This window comes from Camelus ferus, chromosome 11 (genome assembly GCF_009834535.1).
Source record: "Camelus ferus isolate YT-003-E chromosome 11, BCGSAC_Cfer_1.0, whole genome shotgun sequence".
Lineage (NCBI taxonomy): Eukaryota > Metazoa > Chordata > Mammalia > Artiodactyla > Camelidae > Camelus > Camelus ferus.
The window spans coordinates 68,604,579-68,623,188 of record NC_045706.1 but is presented as its reverse complement, the minus strand read 5'-3'; the positions used below and the strand labels follow the sequence as shown (position 1 = coordinate 68,623,188).

Below are 18,610 nucleotides of genomic sequence, written 5' to 3'. Positions count from 1 at the left end.
GAGCGTCTCTCTAATCTGAGGGGGACCTCCTGCTTCCACCCTGGGGAACGGGGAGCACTCCCTTCTGCTCCATCGTGAGTGATGGGTGAACTGCATGGTTCTGGATTCGCTTGCTGGGCACATAGTTGGGCCCAGCTGCGTTTCCTGGGCCGTCTCCTTGGCTGCCGCTTTTCTGCAGGCTCCTTTTGGACGTGTCAGGCCAGTTTGGGGGCAGGTTGCAAGGGAGCTCTCAGCCCAGAGGACCAGCTTCCCAGAGGATTACAGAGCAGAGGGATCCTCTGAGTCCCTTCTAAAGGTCTTCGGCAGGAAGGGACTCAGTGTCTCAGCGCTGGAAGAAAGTCCAGCGTGGGACTTGAACAAAGCGAAGCAGAAAAGGAAGGAGTTTAGAAGAACCATCCCTCGGGTGACAACAGGCCCACTCAGAGTGTCCCCACAAGGAGATGCCCACCTGTGTGCTCAGGTCTGATCAGAGGATTTCAAAGTCATATCCACTGACAAACTGAATCGGTTTGGTCACCACTAAAAATCCAAAGACACTTAGATTCCAATGTTTAAATCTTTATTATTCTGGAAGCACAGCACAGGCACCTCAGCATCTCCTCTAACCGCTTGCTGTTGCCGTTGGGTCAGGATTAGAGATGTTCCAGGCTTGGGTCGTGGAAGGAAAAGCTGCTAATGGGATGAAGGACCAGAGAAGCCCGAGCTTCTTAGAACATGGTGTCCTTGGGTCAGGATGTTGATTTGCAGCTTTCTGTCGGTAGGATGGTAAGAAAATTTTTCTCCTACCTCTGGCCTGATATTTTAAATGAAGCCAGTGAACAAATGTTAGTGATGGCCCAGTTGGCCTGGATACGTGTGTTCCTTTCTCAGCTGCCCACAGGTATGTGCTATGAAACAAATGGGCTCTCACAACCTTCTCTGGTTGCCTGAAAGAGAAATATCTCAGCTGAGAAGCTTACTTTAAAAAAAAAAAAAAAATTAGCATTTTATTTTGGGAGGGGGGAGAGGGTAAGTAATTAGATTTATTTATTAATTTTTTTTTTTTAATGGAGGTACTCGGGATTGAACTCAGGACCCCGCACATGCTAAGCATGTGCTCTACCACTGAGCTATACCCTCCCCCTGAGAAACTTACTAAAATTCCGTGTTCCCTGGTCCTTTCTCTGCAGATCCTGATCAGTAGATGAGGGTGGGGCTGAGTTTCTCTGTAACTTGTGCCTAGGGGAGTCTGAGACCCAGGCTGAGGAAGCTTCTGTGCGGGAAGGAAGAAATGATCCCCAGCGCGTGCAGACCCTTCAGGTTGAGGCATTTGTCCGGCCAGATCTATGCCAAGATATTGGCCGTGTGCTCACCTGAAACTGACTTGGGAGTTCGGTGGAGGTAGGAGCCCCAGGCTGATCCTTCCCCCTGGGTCAGAGGAACTGGCTGGAAAACACTGGAAGCTGGGAGCTAGAAGACTGAAAGGCGTGCTCTGGCTCCCCCCACCCCCACCCCCACCCACGGCCAAGGTTCAGCAAGCAGGATGCAGTGGCCCTGTCTTCTGGGCCTTTGCACTTGTCCTTCTGAGCCTTCAGCGGTCGTTGCCCACCAGGTTCAGCAGGGCATTCTTGTAGTCACCACTGGTGTCTTCCTGGGGACAGGAAGGACACTAGAGTTAGAAGGTGGTGGTTGTGGCATTGGCCTGGTTTGGAGTCCTGTCCCTCAGGAGCAGCTGCTCTTATTCCTAGGAGTCATGCTTCTTGCGGGAAGGCCTGGCACATTCCTGGGCAAGTTCCTACGCCACAGGCCCCACACGGGGTCACCCATCTTTCCTTGTTTGCCATTTCAGGCAGTTCCTTTGTGTCTCCTTTTGATTCTCTTACAAACTGCAGGAGGGCTTACTGTGGCCAATGAGTCATAGAAACAGTTCTTCTCTTGAGCGAGATGGGCATTTTGGTGCCCCCTTACCCCATCTGCTGCCCCAGAGGGCATCCCCATGTTCCATTCAAGACCCAGGGGCACCCAACCATTCACTTATTCAACATGATCCATCATTCATTCAACACCTGTTATTGCAGATCTGGGACCCGAGGCTGAAAGCAGGGGGCCCAGTGTCCCACTTGGAGGCAGATGGTGCAGTAGAGAGAGCCTGGGCTTTGAGCCCACGCAGAACCTGGACCACAGCTCCATCACTCACTGACCCCGTGGCTGAGTTAAGTCTCATCGTCACTCTGAGACTCAGAATTATTTATGAAATGACATTGATGATGATATGAACCTTGCTGAGATGTGGCGAGAATTAAATAGCAGGACAAACATGAGCTTGGCTGCATAGCAGCTGCTCACATGGGGTCAAGTGACGTTGGCCGCCCAGTAGCGTAGACCCCAGAGGTCGAGTGGCTGAACCCCCTTTCTGTGGTCTACCAGGCCCCCCCAGCTGTTAGGCAGGTCCTGACAGGACTGGCCAGCCAAGGATCTACACACAGAGCCGGGGGAACAGGAAAGCTCCCTTTTTATGTGATTGAGGAAAATGGGACCGAGAGAGGGTATGGGATTTCTTCAAGGCCACTCAGTAAGTGAGAGGGCTGGGGACTAGTTCCGCTTTTTTATGCTCCACAGCAGTTTACGTCTCATGGAAATTACCTAATTCCTTAACTGTTGTGTCAAGTTTGCTTGTAAAATCATTGGTGCCTGAAATTTTCTTGGAGGTTTTAAATATGTTTTTTCTTTTTTTCACTACTTCCCAAAAGATTTTTGTAATATAGTTTTTTTTAAAAGCCATTCATTTTGTCTACCTTCTCAAATACATGAGTATAAAGTTATAATGGTATTTTTATACATTTTTCTATTAATTTCTATGCCAGAGTTTTTAATGCTGGTATCACTGTTGGAAATCATTTTTGCTCTGATGACGTCTACAGGGAGTGGTCTATGCCAAAAAGAAAATATTTGGTCAACTTTTTCACAGTTTCTAGGAAATTTTCTCTTTAGGTAAACTTTAGGTAAAATCTAAGAGGGTGGGCTTCATGTAGGTTTAGATAAGGGGCTAAATTAGTGATTATGCACTAATTAGATTAGTAAATCTCCATAATGAGGTCTACATGTTAGTTGTGTCAAAAGTAATCATTTTCACCCAGCAGTGCTTTTGTCCTCCTGGAGTCTGACCGTGGCTCTGTCTAACTGGATTGATGAGAAGGAATAGAAATCTTTCTGATGCCTCAGAGACCATGTGTGGTTGTAGGAATTCATGATACAGGCTGGGACTGTGTTGGGAAAGCCAGCGCTTTGAGTAACACAGCTGCCCTAGCCTGCGCTGATTTTCGCTCAGCCCTCCTAAAACAAAACCAAGAATAATTTCCACCCCTCCCACCCCCACCTGCCTACTGGGCCACTCTGAAACGTCTTAAAGCAGAAATGTCTTTTTAATATTCTGTAAGCTACGTGTTTCTTGGGAAGCGTAGTGAACAATAGATGTTTCAGAATGACTGGAGACCTGACTTAATAGCCAGTGAAGACTTGGGGATATATTTCTCATGATTTGACTTCTGGTAATGAAGCTGTCAAGGGCTCAATTGGCATTAATGGCCGGAAGAGCTATTTCTCATGAAGTGATAATCACTCTGCATTCTCTCGGCTCCAGAACTTTCACTAATTGGAATCAAGTTAGGCAACCCACTGGAGCCCATCTGATTTATCTCTGTAAAACTTTGCTGCCAGAACTACTTAAATCTGGATGGGACTGCCACGCCTCGATTCCTGCTAAACTATTTACTCTCACTGACTTTTCAGATACGGTTCTTTCTGCAAGGATTCAGTGTGTCATTTTCAAAGGGGCACCCGTAAGTCAAAGGCAAAGCTAACTTTCTGTGTGAAATGTCCAGGGGCCTCCACTCCCCTCCAGGCTGTAACCACACCCACCTCCTTGCTGACCCCTGCACACACCACATGGCAATGCAAGGGTCTGATGCCCACTGTGAAGGGACGGACACCTGTGACTTAGGACATTAGCTGCGGGATTCAGGTTTCCCAGTAAGGTCTGTTTCAAATTGGTGTTAGAATTGGGAGAACTGGGAACTCGTGGCTTGCCATGATCATGCTGCTGAGGTCTTGCCGCACATCTTCTTGAACTGACACTTGGTGAGATTTAAGTCAATCTCACTCCTTGAAACGATGTTTCTTATTAGGGTGCCATCCCGAGCCCCTGCTCCCTGGACAAGACACAGCAATCAACCATGACTTCTGTTTTTTTTTTTTTTTTTTTTTTTTTTGGTGGGGGTGTAATTAGGCTTATTTATGTATGTATTTGTTTTTTAAATGGAGGGACTGGGGACTGAACCCAGGACCTCGTGCGTGCTGAGCATGCCCTCTACCACCGAGCTGTGCCCTACCCCCAGCCATCACCTTGTGCCTTTGTCCATCTCTGTGATGATGGACATATCTATGTTGGGTCCCAGGGGCTTCCACAGGGGGTGGAGACACAGGAGTGAGCCCCTGCTTTAGCAGTGACGCACTGAGAGGGATGCGCTAAGGGATCCCTTGATCTCCTCTCACTCACTGCCCATGTGTCTCCCTTATTAGAAGCCAAATGCCCCCAAATTGCAGTGTGTGATTGGCCACATCAGATTCTAGACACAAAATGCTCACTGCTCCAGGAATGAGACCGCTTCCTAGGGCAGCAACATCATGAAACCAGCTTAACTGGCCGACCCACAGGCAGGACCTTCCCGCTCACTTTTATCCTTGGATACTCTCATGTCAGAGGGAGCCACGTGGCCAAGGGGATCCCACGTCCTCTGCCATTCCCTGGCCAGATGTAGCCAGAGACCCTGGGGCTCCGACTTTAGGTGATGTTAGCAACCATCAATCACAGAAGGTAGGGACCAAGGAATTCATCTGACTGTCTGTTTTCCACTGTGATTCTAGTGGAACCAGACCCTCCACGAGTGTTTGGAACATCTGTGAGCAGCTGGTGCAGGCTTTCAGCCAGGCAACCCCAAACCGGCAGCTGGACACACACAGGAAAGTTGAGTTGCCACGTGTGGCCATCCCCCCTCCGAATGTGTCCGTTCGAAGTGTGCCTTAACCTCCTGGCAATCCTGACCTGTGCTTCCTCAAGGAGGCCACATGGACAGTTACATACAAATAAAGTTATACATAAAAAGGACAATTGCACTGGCTTGGGCTCAAATCAAGGCTCTATTACTTCCCAGTTGCGTGACCTTGGACCGCAAGCCTTGGTTTCACCGTCCCTAGGAGGGCAGTTACGACATGGGTTTCACAGGGTTGTGGTGAAAGTTCAGTGCAATGAACACCTGGCAATACACCTGCTCACATCCAGCCTTCGGGAGGTGCGGCTTCCCCTCCCCCGCCTCGGTGTGCCCTCTGACCCACGACAGGCTGGGATAAGAGGAGACCCAAGTGTCGAAGACTTGGGTGGTGGCTCTGAGCATCCTGGCTTTGCCATCAGTGCCGCATAGGGTTGGGGGTAAGGTGCACAACAGACAGATCAGTCACCTTCATGGCGTAGTAAAGTCGCTCTGCAAAGTAACTGGAGGTTCCGGGTGCATTTAACTGGCAAACAGGAAAGTTGTGTTAGCAACCAGAGGTTGTAGGCAGCATTGTATATGTATTTGTTTATTTAAGTCTTGCCTCGAATCTTAAGTGTTAGCATTGTGTAAGTCTTAGCCTACTTTTTTGTGCCCTGCCTCATCTTAAAATGAGAGGCTTTGTGTCAGGAGGGGTGGGGCAGGGAAGGAGGCCTTGGGCACCGGATACGGGTGCAAAGCCCAGAGCAGGCAGACAGAAGGGTGAGGATGGAACACACTGGGGCACACGGGGCTGGGCTGGCCCACAGAGCACAGCTCCACCCAGGGGAGCTCCTGGGCTTTTACATGCCAGAGCCGGCTTCTCCAGGAGTCCAGCCACTCAGCTCCATGGAAGAGCCACTGTTATGATGACCTCTGGCCTGTAAGTGCCCGCTTTATACATCACTTAGCAGAGGGCCCCTGCAGCCTGAGTTCCCCTGTGGCGGGTGGGGCTGGGCCCCAGAGCGCGCAGGTGCCCGGGCGTCTGCTCTCAGGCTCGCTTCATGCACGGTGTTTCCGAGACTCGGGGTCTGGGTGGGGAGGTTGGCGTTTTAACCCAGGCGGCAGAAAGAGTGAGGGCTTGGAGGGAGGTGGGCATGAGTTCAAACCCCACCTGATGGCACTGTGTGCCCTCGTGACTTGACTTCCCTGCCCTGCTCTGTCCTCGCCTGTGGAATGAGTGACGGGAGTCTTCGAGGAGAAGCAGACGGGAGGCGCCCAGCACCCGAGGGCACCGCATGGCTTCACCTTTCCCTGCCCGAAGATTTGTTTAAATTGGATCCAGGGGCTGCCTTTGGAAGCTGGGACTTGAGTGGGGGCACGCTTAGATGCTCACACAGACTGGATTTATCACGGCAGTCAAAGGCGGCTGGGGAGTGTCAGCTCTCCCAGTTCACCCTGGAGACTGGGACACGTGGTGCAGCTCTCCTGGCTTCCTGGCTGCTTGGCACCAAATGGGGGACCTCCTGGTGTGGAGGTGACCTCGGCTCCATCTTGGGATGGAGGAGGGAAGTCCCCTGCCCTGGGGCTCGGTTCTTCACTCTGCACTGACTCTTCTCCCTGTCACCTCAGCGTTCCAGTGTCCTGGGTGAAGGGGCCATGCTGAGAGGGGAGCTGGAGTGGAGGCTCACCTTGAAGGTGAACATGGGACCCAGTCTCTTGCTGCTGCACCCTGGGCCCTTTGCCTTTGGTGCTGTCCCAGCACGGAGCCCTGGGGCCGGCGGATGCACTTGAGTCTGAGCACGGGGCTTCGTCTCTCACCCACTGTGAGCATGGCCTCCTCCAGCGAGCCGTGGGCCTCACCCCTGATGCTGTGCTCAATGCTCTTGTTGGCAACTTTCTGATACTCCTCAAACACTGTGGAGAGAGGCCTTCTCTTAGGGGACATGCGCATCTCAGCATGACCTGCCCCCCCAGCATCTCAGATCAGAGACTGCACACCAGTGCACCACCCCTGACCTCCAGTGGGTTGTCGGGGAAAGGATGCAAGGCTCCCTGGCTCTCTCTCCAACTCCGTGACTTGACAAGGCCACACACTGGATATTCAGTGTGAAGGGAGAGGCCCTGTGGCCAGAGTGCCTCCACCCCGCCCCCACCGCCCCTACCGGGTCCCACCTGACATTGCCTCCCTGCCTCCCTTCCCCGGTACCTCTCATCAGGTGCGTGACACTGTGTGTGCACAGGATGGTGATGAATTTCATCTCATCAGTCCTGCAAATCTTCTCGCCCACTGCGTACAGATCCTGGCATTGGGACACCCACAAAACACCAGTAAAGGTGAGCAAGGGGGTGAAGGATGGTCCCTCGTCTACCCTCCCAGGTCAGCATGCTCCTCTGACTGATCATCTTTTTGATGGGAGCCCGCTATCCCTGAATGGTTAAGTTCTCTTCTTGATACTGGGCTCTGCCTCTGGGCACCTCCAAGCTCTCTGACAGCAGGCAGACCTATGGAAGGCTGACTGCTCGCATCTGAGCCTCAGAGACCCAGGGTCCCTGGGTTTGTAGGCTGTTCCTGCCAGAGCAGAGCTTCAGCGTACCCTACCCAAATCAGTCTCCTTCTTCTTCTACACCCTTATTTTCCTCTGTAGACACCAGAGGGTCAAAGCCTGCAGAGAGCTGAGCTGGGTTCCAGCCTACCATCAGAGAAAACCCCCACGGGCAGAGGGGCTGGGTGAGGCACCTGGCCCGCCTGAATCTACATGGCAGAGCATGGGACCAGGTGGCCAGCAGGGTGGAAGCTGCTGAGGGAGGCCCCCACCTGTGCATCTTGGAGGGCCAGTCCTGGGTCCATGAAGCCGCTCAAGTCATCCCTGCTGCCCTGGGAACAGAAGAGGTGGCTTTGTAAGGCGGGAGCCTGAGCAGAGCCACTGGGGCAGAGGGCAGAGCCGGGCCAGAAGGCAGACAGTTATCCTCTCCAAGACTCGGCTCTCTCTCATCCGAAAAATGAGAGCAGTTAGGGATGCCTCGTAGGGAACTGGGGGGTTCAGTAAACTAAGGTAAGCAAAGTGTCTGGCCTGGGGCCTGGCGGAAAGGACCTGCTCAGTGACGGGCCTTCTCCTCCCACTTCCCCGTGCCCTCGTGTGGCTGAGTCAGGAGAGGTGCGGGGGCCCTGCAGCGAGGACCCTGTAGCCACACCGGGAGGCATCAGTGTGCACCGATGTCTGGCCACCACGCTCTGCATGCATTATCATGTGTTTACCCAGCACGCCGAAGCCTGGCCCTGTCCTGTGGGAGGTGGGAGGTGGGAGGAGGGACAAAGGGTCCAGGTGTGTGCTCCCTGCCCTTGGGGTTTCCCGCAGGGCAGGAAGGAGGAGGCGCCGGTACGGCAGCTCCAATGCAGGGAGACAGCCCCTTGGCACAGCACACAGCGGAGCCCAGCCTGCGTCTCCGGCATGTGGGAGAGAGGAGGGCATTCCAGTTTTAGGGAACAGGACCAGCAAAGTATAGAGACAGGGAAACAGCTCAGGGTTGGGGCCATGGAGCAACTACAACGGAGCAAGTGAAAGAGAAGGTGGGAAAGGAAGACCGGGCCAGATGACAGAAGGCGGGACCAAGCCGGGGCTGTAGGGGGCCATCAGAAAGTGTTCCAGGTAAAACACAGGACGGTGAGTTAAATCTGATTTTCAGAGAAACAGTGCATCATTTTTTTAGTGTGAGTATGTCCCATTTACCCCATGTTGCCAGCGGGCTGGGCTCTGGACAAGGGCCTGGTCCAGAGTGGGGCTGCGTCCCAGGCTGTTTCTGGCAGCGGTGGTCCCCACGGCCCCCAGCACACGGGGCCCCCTTTACCTTGCCAAACTGAGCCTTGAAGGGCTTGGCGATCTCCTGCCGCTAAGCATTGCTTCTCTTTGTGAGCACGTCGATGACGGCCTGCTCATTGGTGACTGCAGGGTGCACAGCGTGAGCACCCCCACTGCCGCAGGGGTGGGGGGCTGATGAGGGCTGGGGAGGAGGGAGGGCAGCTGCTTGATGGCCAGGCAGTGGGGGCACATCATCTGAAGATCTCCAAAACCTGTGATTTTCACAGCGTAGACAAGACAGTCAGAAAAATCCCTCTGTCCACCCTGCCACCCACACAATGTTGGGGGGTGGCCCAGGCCCAGCCTCACAGCAATGGACTCTGAGGACCCTCTGGTCATCTGATATGCCCTGAACATCACCCAGCACCTTTGGAGCTCAGGCGGGACCTCCTGCCCTGACCTGCCTTGTGCTGGTGGCTGTGGGGGAAGAGGGTCCAGAAAACTGGCTCTGAGCCCTGGCCCAGCAGCTGGGTGGGCTAGAAGCCTCATCTCCCCCAGCCCCCGCTTTTTCCTTTGGAAAGTGGAGACGATTATAAGATTTCACAGGAAGTAGAGGGCTGAATATGCTTTCTAAGCTCATCTGGGAATGGCAGTTTTTGTTAATGCCCTAATTTACCAGTCGGAGCCAGAGGGTAAATCCTGCCCGGGGTGGTAAATCTGACATGAGGGCTGTCTGGGCCGGGCTACCCACATCCCCTAATCCCAAAGGCTTCTGGCCTGCCCTTTCAGATGCTGGAGACAGGATGGAGCCGGCCCTGCGGCCCACCTAAGTTGGGGGGGAGCTGCAGCCCCTGCGTGGCTAGAGCCCCCTGGGCCCAGGTCAGCCCCGCAAAACCCCCAACATCATCCCATCCAAAATTCACCGTGACACACAGGGTCCAGGGTTCTTGGGGCCATTTTACAGGTGAGAAAGCTGTGACAGTGCGGTGAAGTCCTTCGCACAAGGACACCCAGGAACACACAGCGGATGTCCCCCCTCCCTCACCCCCGTTACTCACAACCGCCTTCCCCCTCTCCTTGGTCTTGGGGGTGTGTATAGACCTGTGCTGGGGAAGGTGGGGCCTGTGTGATTCTCTGAGTGGCAAGAGTCGGTCACAGAGGATTATGGGGAGGCCCCCCCTGACCAGGCTGCCCCGGTATCCCTTCTCCGGGGCTGTGAGCAGAGCGGGCAGAGCCCCCGAGAGTCCCTGGGCCCCGGTGGTAAGGCAACTCACCAATCCCCTCCATGGCTTTGCAGAGGGTCTCCGCGTCGGGGTCTGGGTTGAAGTGGGGACTGCCCTTCACCGAGACACTCTCCTGTTCAATCTGCAAGACAACCCAGGCCCGCTCAAAGCCGGAAGGCGGGGCAATTTGCAGCCGATCCCGGCAGGGTGAGCACCAGTTTGGCCCATGCTGACCAGAGGCTGGGACTCTCCATCCATCCAGGCCCTGCCCACCCTCCCTGGGGGAGGGGTGCCTGGGAGGCCGAAGCTTCTGGATGTGCTAGTTTCCAGCAGGTGTCTTGAGGAAGGGGCGTCTTTGTCCATGTTGCACTTAGTGGCCACGTGGCCCTTCTACAGAGGTCCCACGTGCCTATTAGCCCCTTGGCCAAGGGGAGGCCTATCCTGCCAGCCCGGCCCTCAGGCTGGAAGGAAGTGTCTCCTGAGGAGCTGGTCAGCACCACCTGGCCACCCTAAGTGGTGGAATCCCAGCTCTCAGCGCCAGCGCCAGCCCCGGAGAGTTGGGGCTTGCAGGCTCAGACAGCACAAGGGAAGACCTCAGAGGTGGCTGGTACCGGGGCCACTTACAGAGCCACTAAGCTGACTGTGGGGCATCAGGAAGAGGGTGTAAGACTGGACGCCAGCCTTCAGTGTCGGGGGCCTCGTCTCCCTCCTGTGTCTCCCACGGCCTGCTGCCCCGTGGGGACCGCACACCCGGCAGTCCTGTGCCACGTCTCCTCCGTAGCGTTGGGTCCTTAGATCCTCAGCTGGACATTTGTTTTCTCCTTACTTGCATTTCCTGGATTTTTGTGATGAACATTGTCTTGAAAGAAAAAAATAAAAACAACCCCTAAAATAGGGGGGATGGGGTGGGGGTGAGGGGCTGGGCCTGAGAGAGGACCAGCTGGTGTTTGCTGGGACACCAGAGAGGTTTTACTGGGGCGACAGGGCATAGCAGTCCAATCTCCTAGGAGGCCTGTGAGGCTAGATGGCCTGGAGATGGCCACTCAGAGGCATTAGCTATGTAGGGAACCTATTCCATACTTAAGGGGACCCCCCACCACCACCCAGAGACCGTGCCTGCCCAGCCTGCCTGGGAGGGATCGCTGGTTCCCCTCATGGCTCTGTGGGACTGCCTTGTCTCCTCTGCAGAACGGCTCCTTGGTTAACAGGCTGGCATCAGCCAGAGCCACAGAACCTTTCCCATCCCTGCCCCTGCCCTGGGGCGTGGGCTCTGAATCAAGCTGGGTCTCTCCCAGCTGGTGCCGTCTGAGCAGGCCCAGCCACCCTCAGCTCCCTCCAGCACCATCGGCCAGCAGCAGGAAGGGACAACCCTTTCCAAAGCTATAAGGACAGTGATCGAGAAAGGAAAGTCTTCATGGAGCTGAACACGCGGCCTGGGGAGCGTGCAGACGAGGTTGGGAAGCCAGGCGTGGTTTGAGCTCACTCTGCCCTCTTCCTGAGAAGTGGGTATTTACCAGAAGGCAGAGAGCCAGGGCACCCAGCTGAACATCCTGCTAGCTCATGGCTTTTGCAAGACTACAGGCTCTTGGAGGCAGAGGATTAGGTTTAGGGGAAAAAAAAGTTTGGTGCTTTGAAAATTGTGAATTAACTAGGTAAACAAAGTACCCCTGCCCTTGACTCCAAATCTCTACTCCAGATCTTGCCTGAGGGCTCCTGAGACGTGTGCCCTGCAGAATTTCTCAGGTGCAAATGAATGACCCCTCTTAAGTATGCAATTTGGGAGAGGGGTGGTAGACGAGGGAGGTTGGAGATGGGAATTGAGTTTGAGGGAGACTCAGAGATCCTTCCAGCGGAAGGGAGTTTAGTCCCATTGCATTTGGTTTCCCACTCACCTGTTCATCCACTCCTTCTATCTGCCCCACATCCACTCATTTTCTCTTCCACCTATCCTCCCACCGAGTCATTCATCCATCTGTTCACCCCTTCTCCACCCGGACATCCCACCACCACATCCATCCACCCCTCCATCCATCCATCCAACCACCCAAACACCCATCCATTCAGTCACCATTTCCATCCTTCCTCTTTTTCTTTTTTCCTTCCTTCCTTCCTTCTTTCCTCCTTCCTTCCAGGCCCTGGTTAGATCCTGAAAATACAGCGCAGCCTCCCATCCATGGTTTATCTGTAAGGATATTTCTTTTGAGCAAAAGGTAAGAAGTCTTTCCATAGCTTTTGCTCGAATTTCAAATATCTGGTGACAGATCTTCCTACTTTATTTCTTAGCACTGTGTTCCACAGAAGAAAATTTTAGAAGTAATTCCTTGTGGAAATTTCATCCAGAGAGCCCGTGTGGTCCCAGATGTGGCCCAGCTGTGGACTGGCATACACTGCCTCCCTTGGATGTAGCACCTGAGGGAATGCAGGTCATCGGGGAGAGTGGGGTCATCTGAGACCTCAGTGCTGAGCTCTGGGGGCCCCCCAGGAGGGGCTGCCCCTCTGCTCTTTTCCCCAGGCTGGCATTCCGGGGCCCTGCAGCAGTGACTGACCACGCTGTGTGTCCCAGTCACCATGGAGCGGGCCACTCAGCGGGTCTGAGGCTGGGCCCGGGTGGCCGTGTCTGTAATAGGTCCCCGGGGGCTGTGATCTCACTGCATGGAGAAGCCTCCGACTCCCTTCCTGTGATGTGGCTTTAGGGGGAAACAAGACAGTTTCCTGGCAGTCCAACCCCGGGATGTCAGCATGGTGTGGTGGGGCTCCAGGTTTTCGATCTAAGGCCCCCATGCTGGAAGGAGGACCTGCCTAGGCCTCTGCTGGGCCGTGCGGGGTGGGCTAGTCCAGACAGGAACATTTTCTCTGGAAAGGTGACTCAGCCAGTCAGTGACTCTACATCCATAACGTGTCTGTGATGCTCTCAGGGGAGCTGCCACACGCCTCGGCCCTCCCTCGTCATGGGGCTGCCCAGGAGAACCTGGGAGACGGAGCTTTGTCTCCACAAGGAGGCGCAGACAGGGCTCCGTCCTGCAGGCAGGCCTCCTCGAGCTAACCTTTCAGCCCTCTCGGGTCCTGGTCCCGGGCTGGTCAGGGCCTCAGAGGTCCTTTGTCCTTCCCTGGTACCTCAGCCAGTCCCAGGTGGGGTCTACCTGGAATCTTGCTGCTCATGGGTCGTGAGTGGCTGAGGCCCATGGGGTTTGGGCTCTGGCATCAGGCCACTCAGATTCTAACCCAGGTGCTAATGCTCACTAGTGTGACAGCCTCGGGCACCGTCTCAGCCTCCTCGTACCTCCGTTTCCTCGTCTGTGGGTGAGGATATTAGTATCTATAATGCAGAGGTGGCCCAAGGCTCAGGTGAGATATTGCACGTGAGGGGCGTAGGGGGATGTGCAGCGCACAATGGCTGCTCAGTGAGTGTCATCCTTGTCCTGCCACATTGGCCGGGTCCCTGCAAGGAGGCTTCTGTCTGCCTGGCTGGGTCGGGCCCCGAGGATGGGTTTCTGCCCCTGCCCCACTGGGAGCAAGGCCACCTGGGGCAGCAGCTGACTTTGGAGTGTCCAGCACTGGGCCCTCCCTGCCACATCTGCCTCCTCAAGACTGATTCCCATCAGCCAGGATGAAACTGCAGGCTGCCCTGGCCCCTTGACCTGTCCCGGCAGCTTTGCTGGGGCCAGACTTGGGGTTGCTCCACATTGCCCCTGGCTTCCTCTTGGTCCCACCTGTCCAGGCCCGGTATGTCTGAATCTGAGAGCCCCTGGGTTGTGACTTTTGTGACAAAGAGACTTCCTGCATTAGGATAAGACTGAGTCACCCACCAAGACTCACAGAAGGCCTGGGAGCGGGGGCAGAGAGAGATCCAGGTTCATGCTAGACCCCTGCCTGCTCCCTGTGGGACAGAGCAAGTCACTAGATATCAATGAGCCTCGGTTTCCTCATCTGCAAAAATGGAAAGAGCAGCCCTGATGTCCCAGGGCTCCCTGGGGATGAAGGGAAGGAAGGAGTGCAGAGCGTGCGACATCATGCCTGCCCAGAGGACCTGCTAGTCGTCTTCATCCCCCTTTTGTGTTTTCAATTCCTTAGCATTAGACCGCCTCAGGCTCAACCCCATATGAAACACCGCTGAGAATCTGTTCATTTACCTGGGACACAGAGACTTGGGGACAGGGTGTGCTGTCCTCCCTAACTCAGCCCATAGGTTTCACTCCTGGATTTCAACTGCACAAGGTCCCTGTGGTCCAGGTCCCCCTCCCATCTCCTGAGGCGTGGGCATCGATGAGTGCTCCAACCTCAGCCTCTCAAATCAGGTTGCTCTCCAGCTCAAGGTCCTTCAGTGGCTCCCCATTGCTCTTAAGGTGGAGCCTGAGCTTCTTAGCCGGCCGTGCGGGCCTCCTTAGGACCCAGCCCTGCCTGCTTCTCTAGCTCTGCCTACATCTCCCCCTACCCTCTACCTTTCCATCCAGTACCCTCAAGCCAATGGGAGCTACTTCTCTTTAAAGTCAAGCTTCCAGCTCTTCTGAGCCTTTGTACGTACTGTTTTCTCTTTAAGGGAACACCTGCCTGATTCCTCCTGGAACACCTACTCATGGGCACACACCACGCATGCGAACATGGCTCAGCCATGACTTCCCCCTCTCTTCCAGCAGCCTGACCCCTCCCCACAGGCATCCTTCCTCTGGGCTCCCCCAGCCCCTCAGCTTTCCTGGGAGCATTTCAAGGCTCCTTTATCGCCCATCTCCTCTGTTCCCATCCTGGCTGGACATGAGCGCCTCTAGGGCCGGAGCAGTTTCTCATCTTCCTCCCCAGTCTGGCGGGCAGTGCGGTGCCCAGCCAGGCAGGCAGCAGAGTGTTGCCTGAGCCGACCTCCCTCCAGACCATCGCTTGTGGCCACCCTCCGCCTCTGCTCGCTCTACACTCACCCAGGCTTTCCGCCAGGCCATCTCGTTCACTTCGCTGGTGCCTCTCCCCAGGGAGATGAAGATACACCTGTCAGCCCTCCCTCCACCCAGAGACTCTGCAAACGGACTTACCCGCTACTGCACTCAGAAGAGCGGGTGCTCCGGGCTGGGCGTGGTTGCATCGGCAAGCAGGCCCCAGGCCCCACCCAGCACCACCCCCAGCCCCCGCCCCCGGGCTCTGCTTGACGCTCGGCCCTCCTGTGGCTCTCAGGCCCCACCCAGACACCAGCCTGGGCCTGCCCTGTGGAATCAGGTGGAAGATCCATGTAACATACTAAGAAATGGAAACTCCAAAGTTTAGATAATTTGCATAAGTCATACTTTTTGTGGGAAGAGGCCGCAGGATCCCCAAGGCCCCTCTGACTTGCCTGCTCTGCCTTGGACCCTGCAGGACAAGCTGGCTGCCAAGGAAGGGAGGAATCTCCCCGGAAGAAGTGAATTTTTTCCTTTCTGGAGTTTGCCCTCCCTGGGGCCCCTGCCTAGATCATTCCTCGGCACCACTTTCCCCTTTCTGCCCCTTAAGCTGCCTTTCAGGGTGAACCTGTGCCTCAAGATGCCCCGGCAGCCCCTCCATCCTGGGGAGACACCTCAGGGCCTCCAGCATCCCCACTGCTTCCGGAGCCCGAGGGAACAGCAGCCCCACAGAGGTGTGACTGTTTCACATTCAGTGAAGCCTTTCAGGGTGTCAACGAAAAACCAATCAGTCGATCTAAGAAAGAAATGGAAAATTTTATTCGAGGAAAATTTGAGGATTATAACCTGGGAAGAGCATCTCGGAAAGCTCTGAGAACTGTTCCGCCTGTTAGAATTCAATTGACATAAGGTTTTTGAGACAGAAGGCTGCACATGAAATGAGGTATTATTGACCGTTTACACAATCCAGAGCTGAGCATCAGCGTGGCCCCTTACAAGGTCGAGCAGGAATGCTGTCTTTTAAGGAGTTGTCCCGTCGTTGCTAGGAGAAGGTAGCTCTTGCTAGTTGAGAACATATTTCTGCCGATGGGAAGACTGGTCGATGTGTGATGCAGATGCCCCAAGCACAGCAGCTGGGAGATGAGGTCAAAGGAGAGGGAAAACTTTTTATGTTGACATTTTTCTCATCTTGCCATAAAATGTGAATTTTATTTCACATGGGTTACAGGTAAGAACCGTCCCCTCTGGTTTCCTGACCCTGGCTCCAGGGCTCTCTTCTCTACACCCAGAGTGTCCCCAGGCTGTCCTTTTGGACATGTGGGCTGGAGTGGGTGGGGCTGGGGCCGGGCCAGCATGCAGAGGGGTGGGGAGACAGCTGTGCTGGGGCGGCAGCCGCTGCCCAGAGCTGCCGTGAGAACTGGGGATCGGTCACCACACAACATTGCGAGATGCCACCAGAAGAGGAAGATTGCCGTCTTGGGTGGCAGGGATTGACAAATCCCCTGCTTGTGGCCCCACTCTCCTTGGGAGCCTTGCAGGCCAGAACTCAGGCATCCTCACTGGTGAGCTTTCTCAGGACCCCAGCTGCTCATGGAGGGGTGCCCACATCATGACACCAGGGTCAGTGTCCGGGGAGCAGGTACCTTCTAGGAAGGCCTGGCCAAAACCTAGTTAGGAGGGTGACCCTAGCTAGGTCACCGCAGTGTGGTGGCTCTGGGCAGAGCCCAGAGAGAGACACTGGACACAGAGCCTGGTGCAGAGAGATGTCAGACAGGGCCCGCCGTCCGAGAGCCCGCAGGCACACTGCCCCCGGGAGGCAGCAGGAGAACCCAGCCTGCTCCCGCCAGCCCTCGCGCCCTCTGCTCAGGCCCCGCCCTGATCGGCTTCTGCCGCCGAGACCTCACGTTCTTGTTGAAGCTCATTTCTTGCTTGGCTTCCGGGATGCCCAGCACTGCTTGCCATTCTTTTCCACCACTTTTCTGCCACCTAACTGTCCCCCAGGACCCTCCCTGGGGCCCCTGCTCTTCCCCCTTTGTTGGTGATTCTGAGGCTTGGCTACCCTTTAGGGTCACCTGGGTACCTTCCCACCCCAGAGACAAGACCCCGGAGGTCCCCACCTGCTCTGTCAGGGTCCTCTCAGCTCAACAACCCCACCCCAGAATCGTCCACTGGGTCTCACATCACTCTGGGCCTCCGACATCCTGTGTCATCCCCATGCCCACTCTGGAACTTCTCACCCACCCGCTTGTGCCCGTAGCCTGCCCCCGTGCCTCCTTCCCCCTCCGGAAGGGCTTTTCTTCACTCCTGGGCAGGCATGGGTAGCTCTCCGCCCTGGCCGTGGGCTTTGGCCCCGTAGAGTGATCCTCTTTCCCCGGATCACCTGGCTGGGGAAGGCCAGGTGATGTCACGGAGTCAAGCAGGAAGAGGGTGTCTGAGGCCGCGGTGCTCCCTGAGCCCTGCTGAGTGAGCCCTGGCCTGGGTGTCAGACAGAGCTGGGTCCAGCGTGCCACACACTGGGGTGACTGTCTGAGTCCTCTGTGCCGGGTCCCCACGGGTGAAATCATTGTGGCCTCCCCTTCCCACCACTCGGGCGGGCTGTATGTGGTCCACACGAGACAACCAGGCTGGGAGAAGCCGGCATGGTGCCTGGGATGCGCTCAGGACCTGGCCAGGCCAAGCTGGGGTTCTTGTGAGATGTTAACTCTTCCTGCATGGGTCGGGGGGCGCGGCGTGGTGGGTGGGGTGGGCAGGGAGGCAGGTCCCAAGAGCTCCAACCTCACATTTCCCTCATCATTGCTACGAGTGACGGGCGCTGCTGTTTCCAATACTCAGCTGACAGCAGGCCATGCAGAGCCTGCAGCCCTGGCCCAGGGGGAGCACAGATGGTCCACGAAGCAGGTGAGCAGCAGAGAGGAAGGCAGATGCTGTGGGAACGTACGGCAGGGGATCCAGCCTTGTCTGGGCCCCGGTGCTGGGCAGCTGCTCTGAGAAAGTGATGTCTCACAGGCCCCGGTGACTCATCACCGTCAGCTCAGGGGTGGGGCTGGGGTGGGGGGAGCAGAAAGGCAAAGCAGAGCTAAGTGATGCCCTTGGTGTGGGGTCCCTGTCCAGATGGGGGGCATGCACACGGACACAGCTGGCACCCATTAGAACATGGGAAGGCTGCATAGGAGGGTGTGGCCTGTTCAGCTTGAGAAGGGCTGCAGAGTCACCAGGGAAAGGAGCAGGGGAGGCTGCGAATACAGAGGAGCCTTGTGGGTCATCAAAAAGGGTTTCCAGGTTTAGCCTGAGCACGCTGAGGCCATATGAACAGGGCACGGAGGGGAATGGCTTGATGGGGCCCAGATTTCTGGAGGCCTGCAGCTGGGCAGAGCCAGTCAGGACAAGGCAAGTGAGTAGGAGGGGAGACAGGTTTGCCGACAGGGAGAGATAGAAACTGTGATGGGATGTGGGTATGTGGATAGAGGTGGCTTGCAGGGCAGGGACTTGGAGGCCAAGACATGATGGCATTGGCTGGGTCATCCCGTGGATGTGGAGTTCCCTGGGATAATAGTGGGCTCTGGGCTCTGGGCAGCGTCAACATGGTACCCAAGTCTGCAGTGAATGAGGGACAGATGATGATCGTGGGGAAAAGGGCAGAGGATGGCAGAGTGGAATGACAGGACCCGGGGCCCTGACACTGGCAGGCTGGGCTCTGGCAGAGGGACTGGAGCCGGCTCGCTGGC

General features: G+C 55.7%; 1 protein-coding gene across 1 annotated transcript; it reads right to left on the bottom strand.

Annotated features, from left to right (window-relative positions):
- Positions 1-594: 594 nt before the first annotated feature.
- On the bottom strand, positions 595-14,954 carry LOC102504242 (annexin A8-like). The gene is given in 8 exon segments (XM_032490545.1): positions 595-1,630; positions 5,494-5,527; positions 5,529-5,550; positions 6,825-6,920; positions 7,213-7,306; positions 7,822-7,967; positions 10,078-10,168; positions 14,934-14,954. Coding segments are annotated over 8 exon segments (564 nt in total). The 3' UTR covers positions 595-1,570.
- Between the last annotated feature and the right edge of the window lie 3,656 nt (positions 14,955-18,610).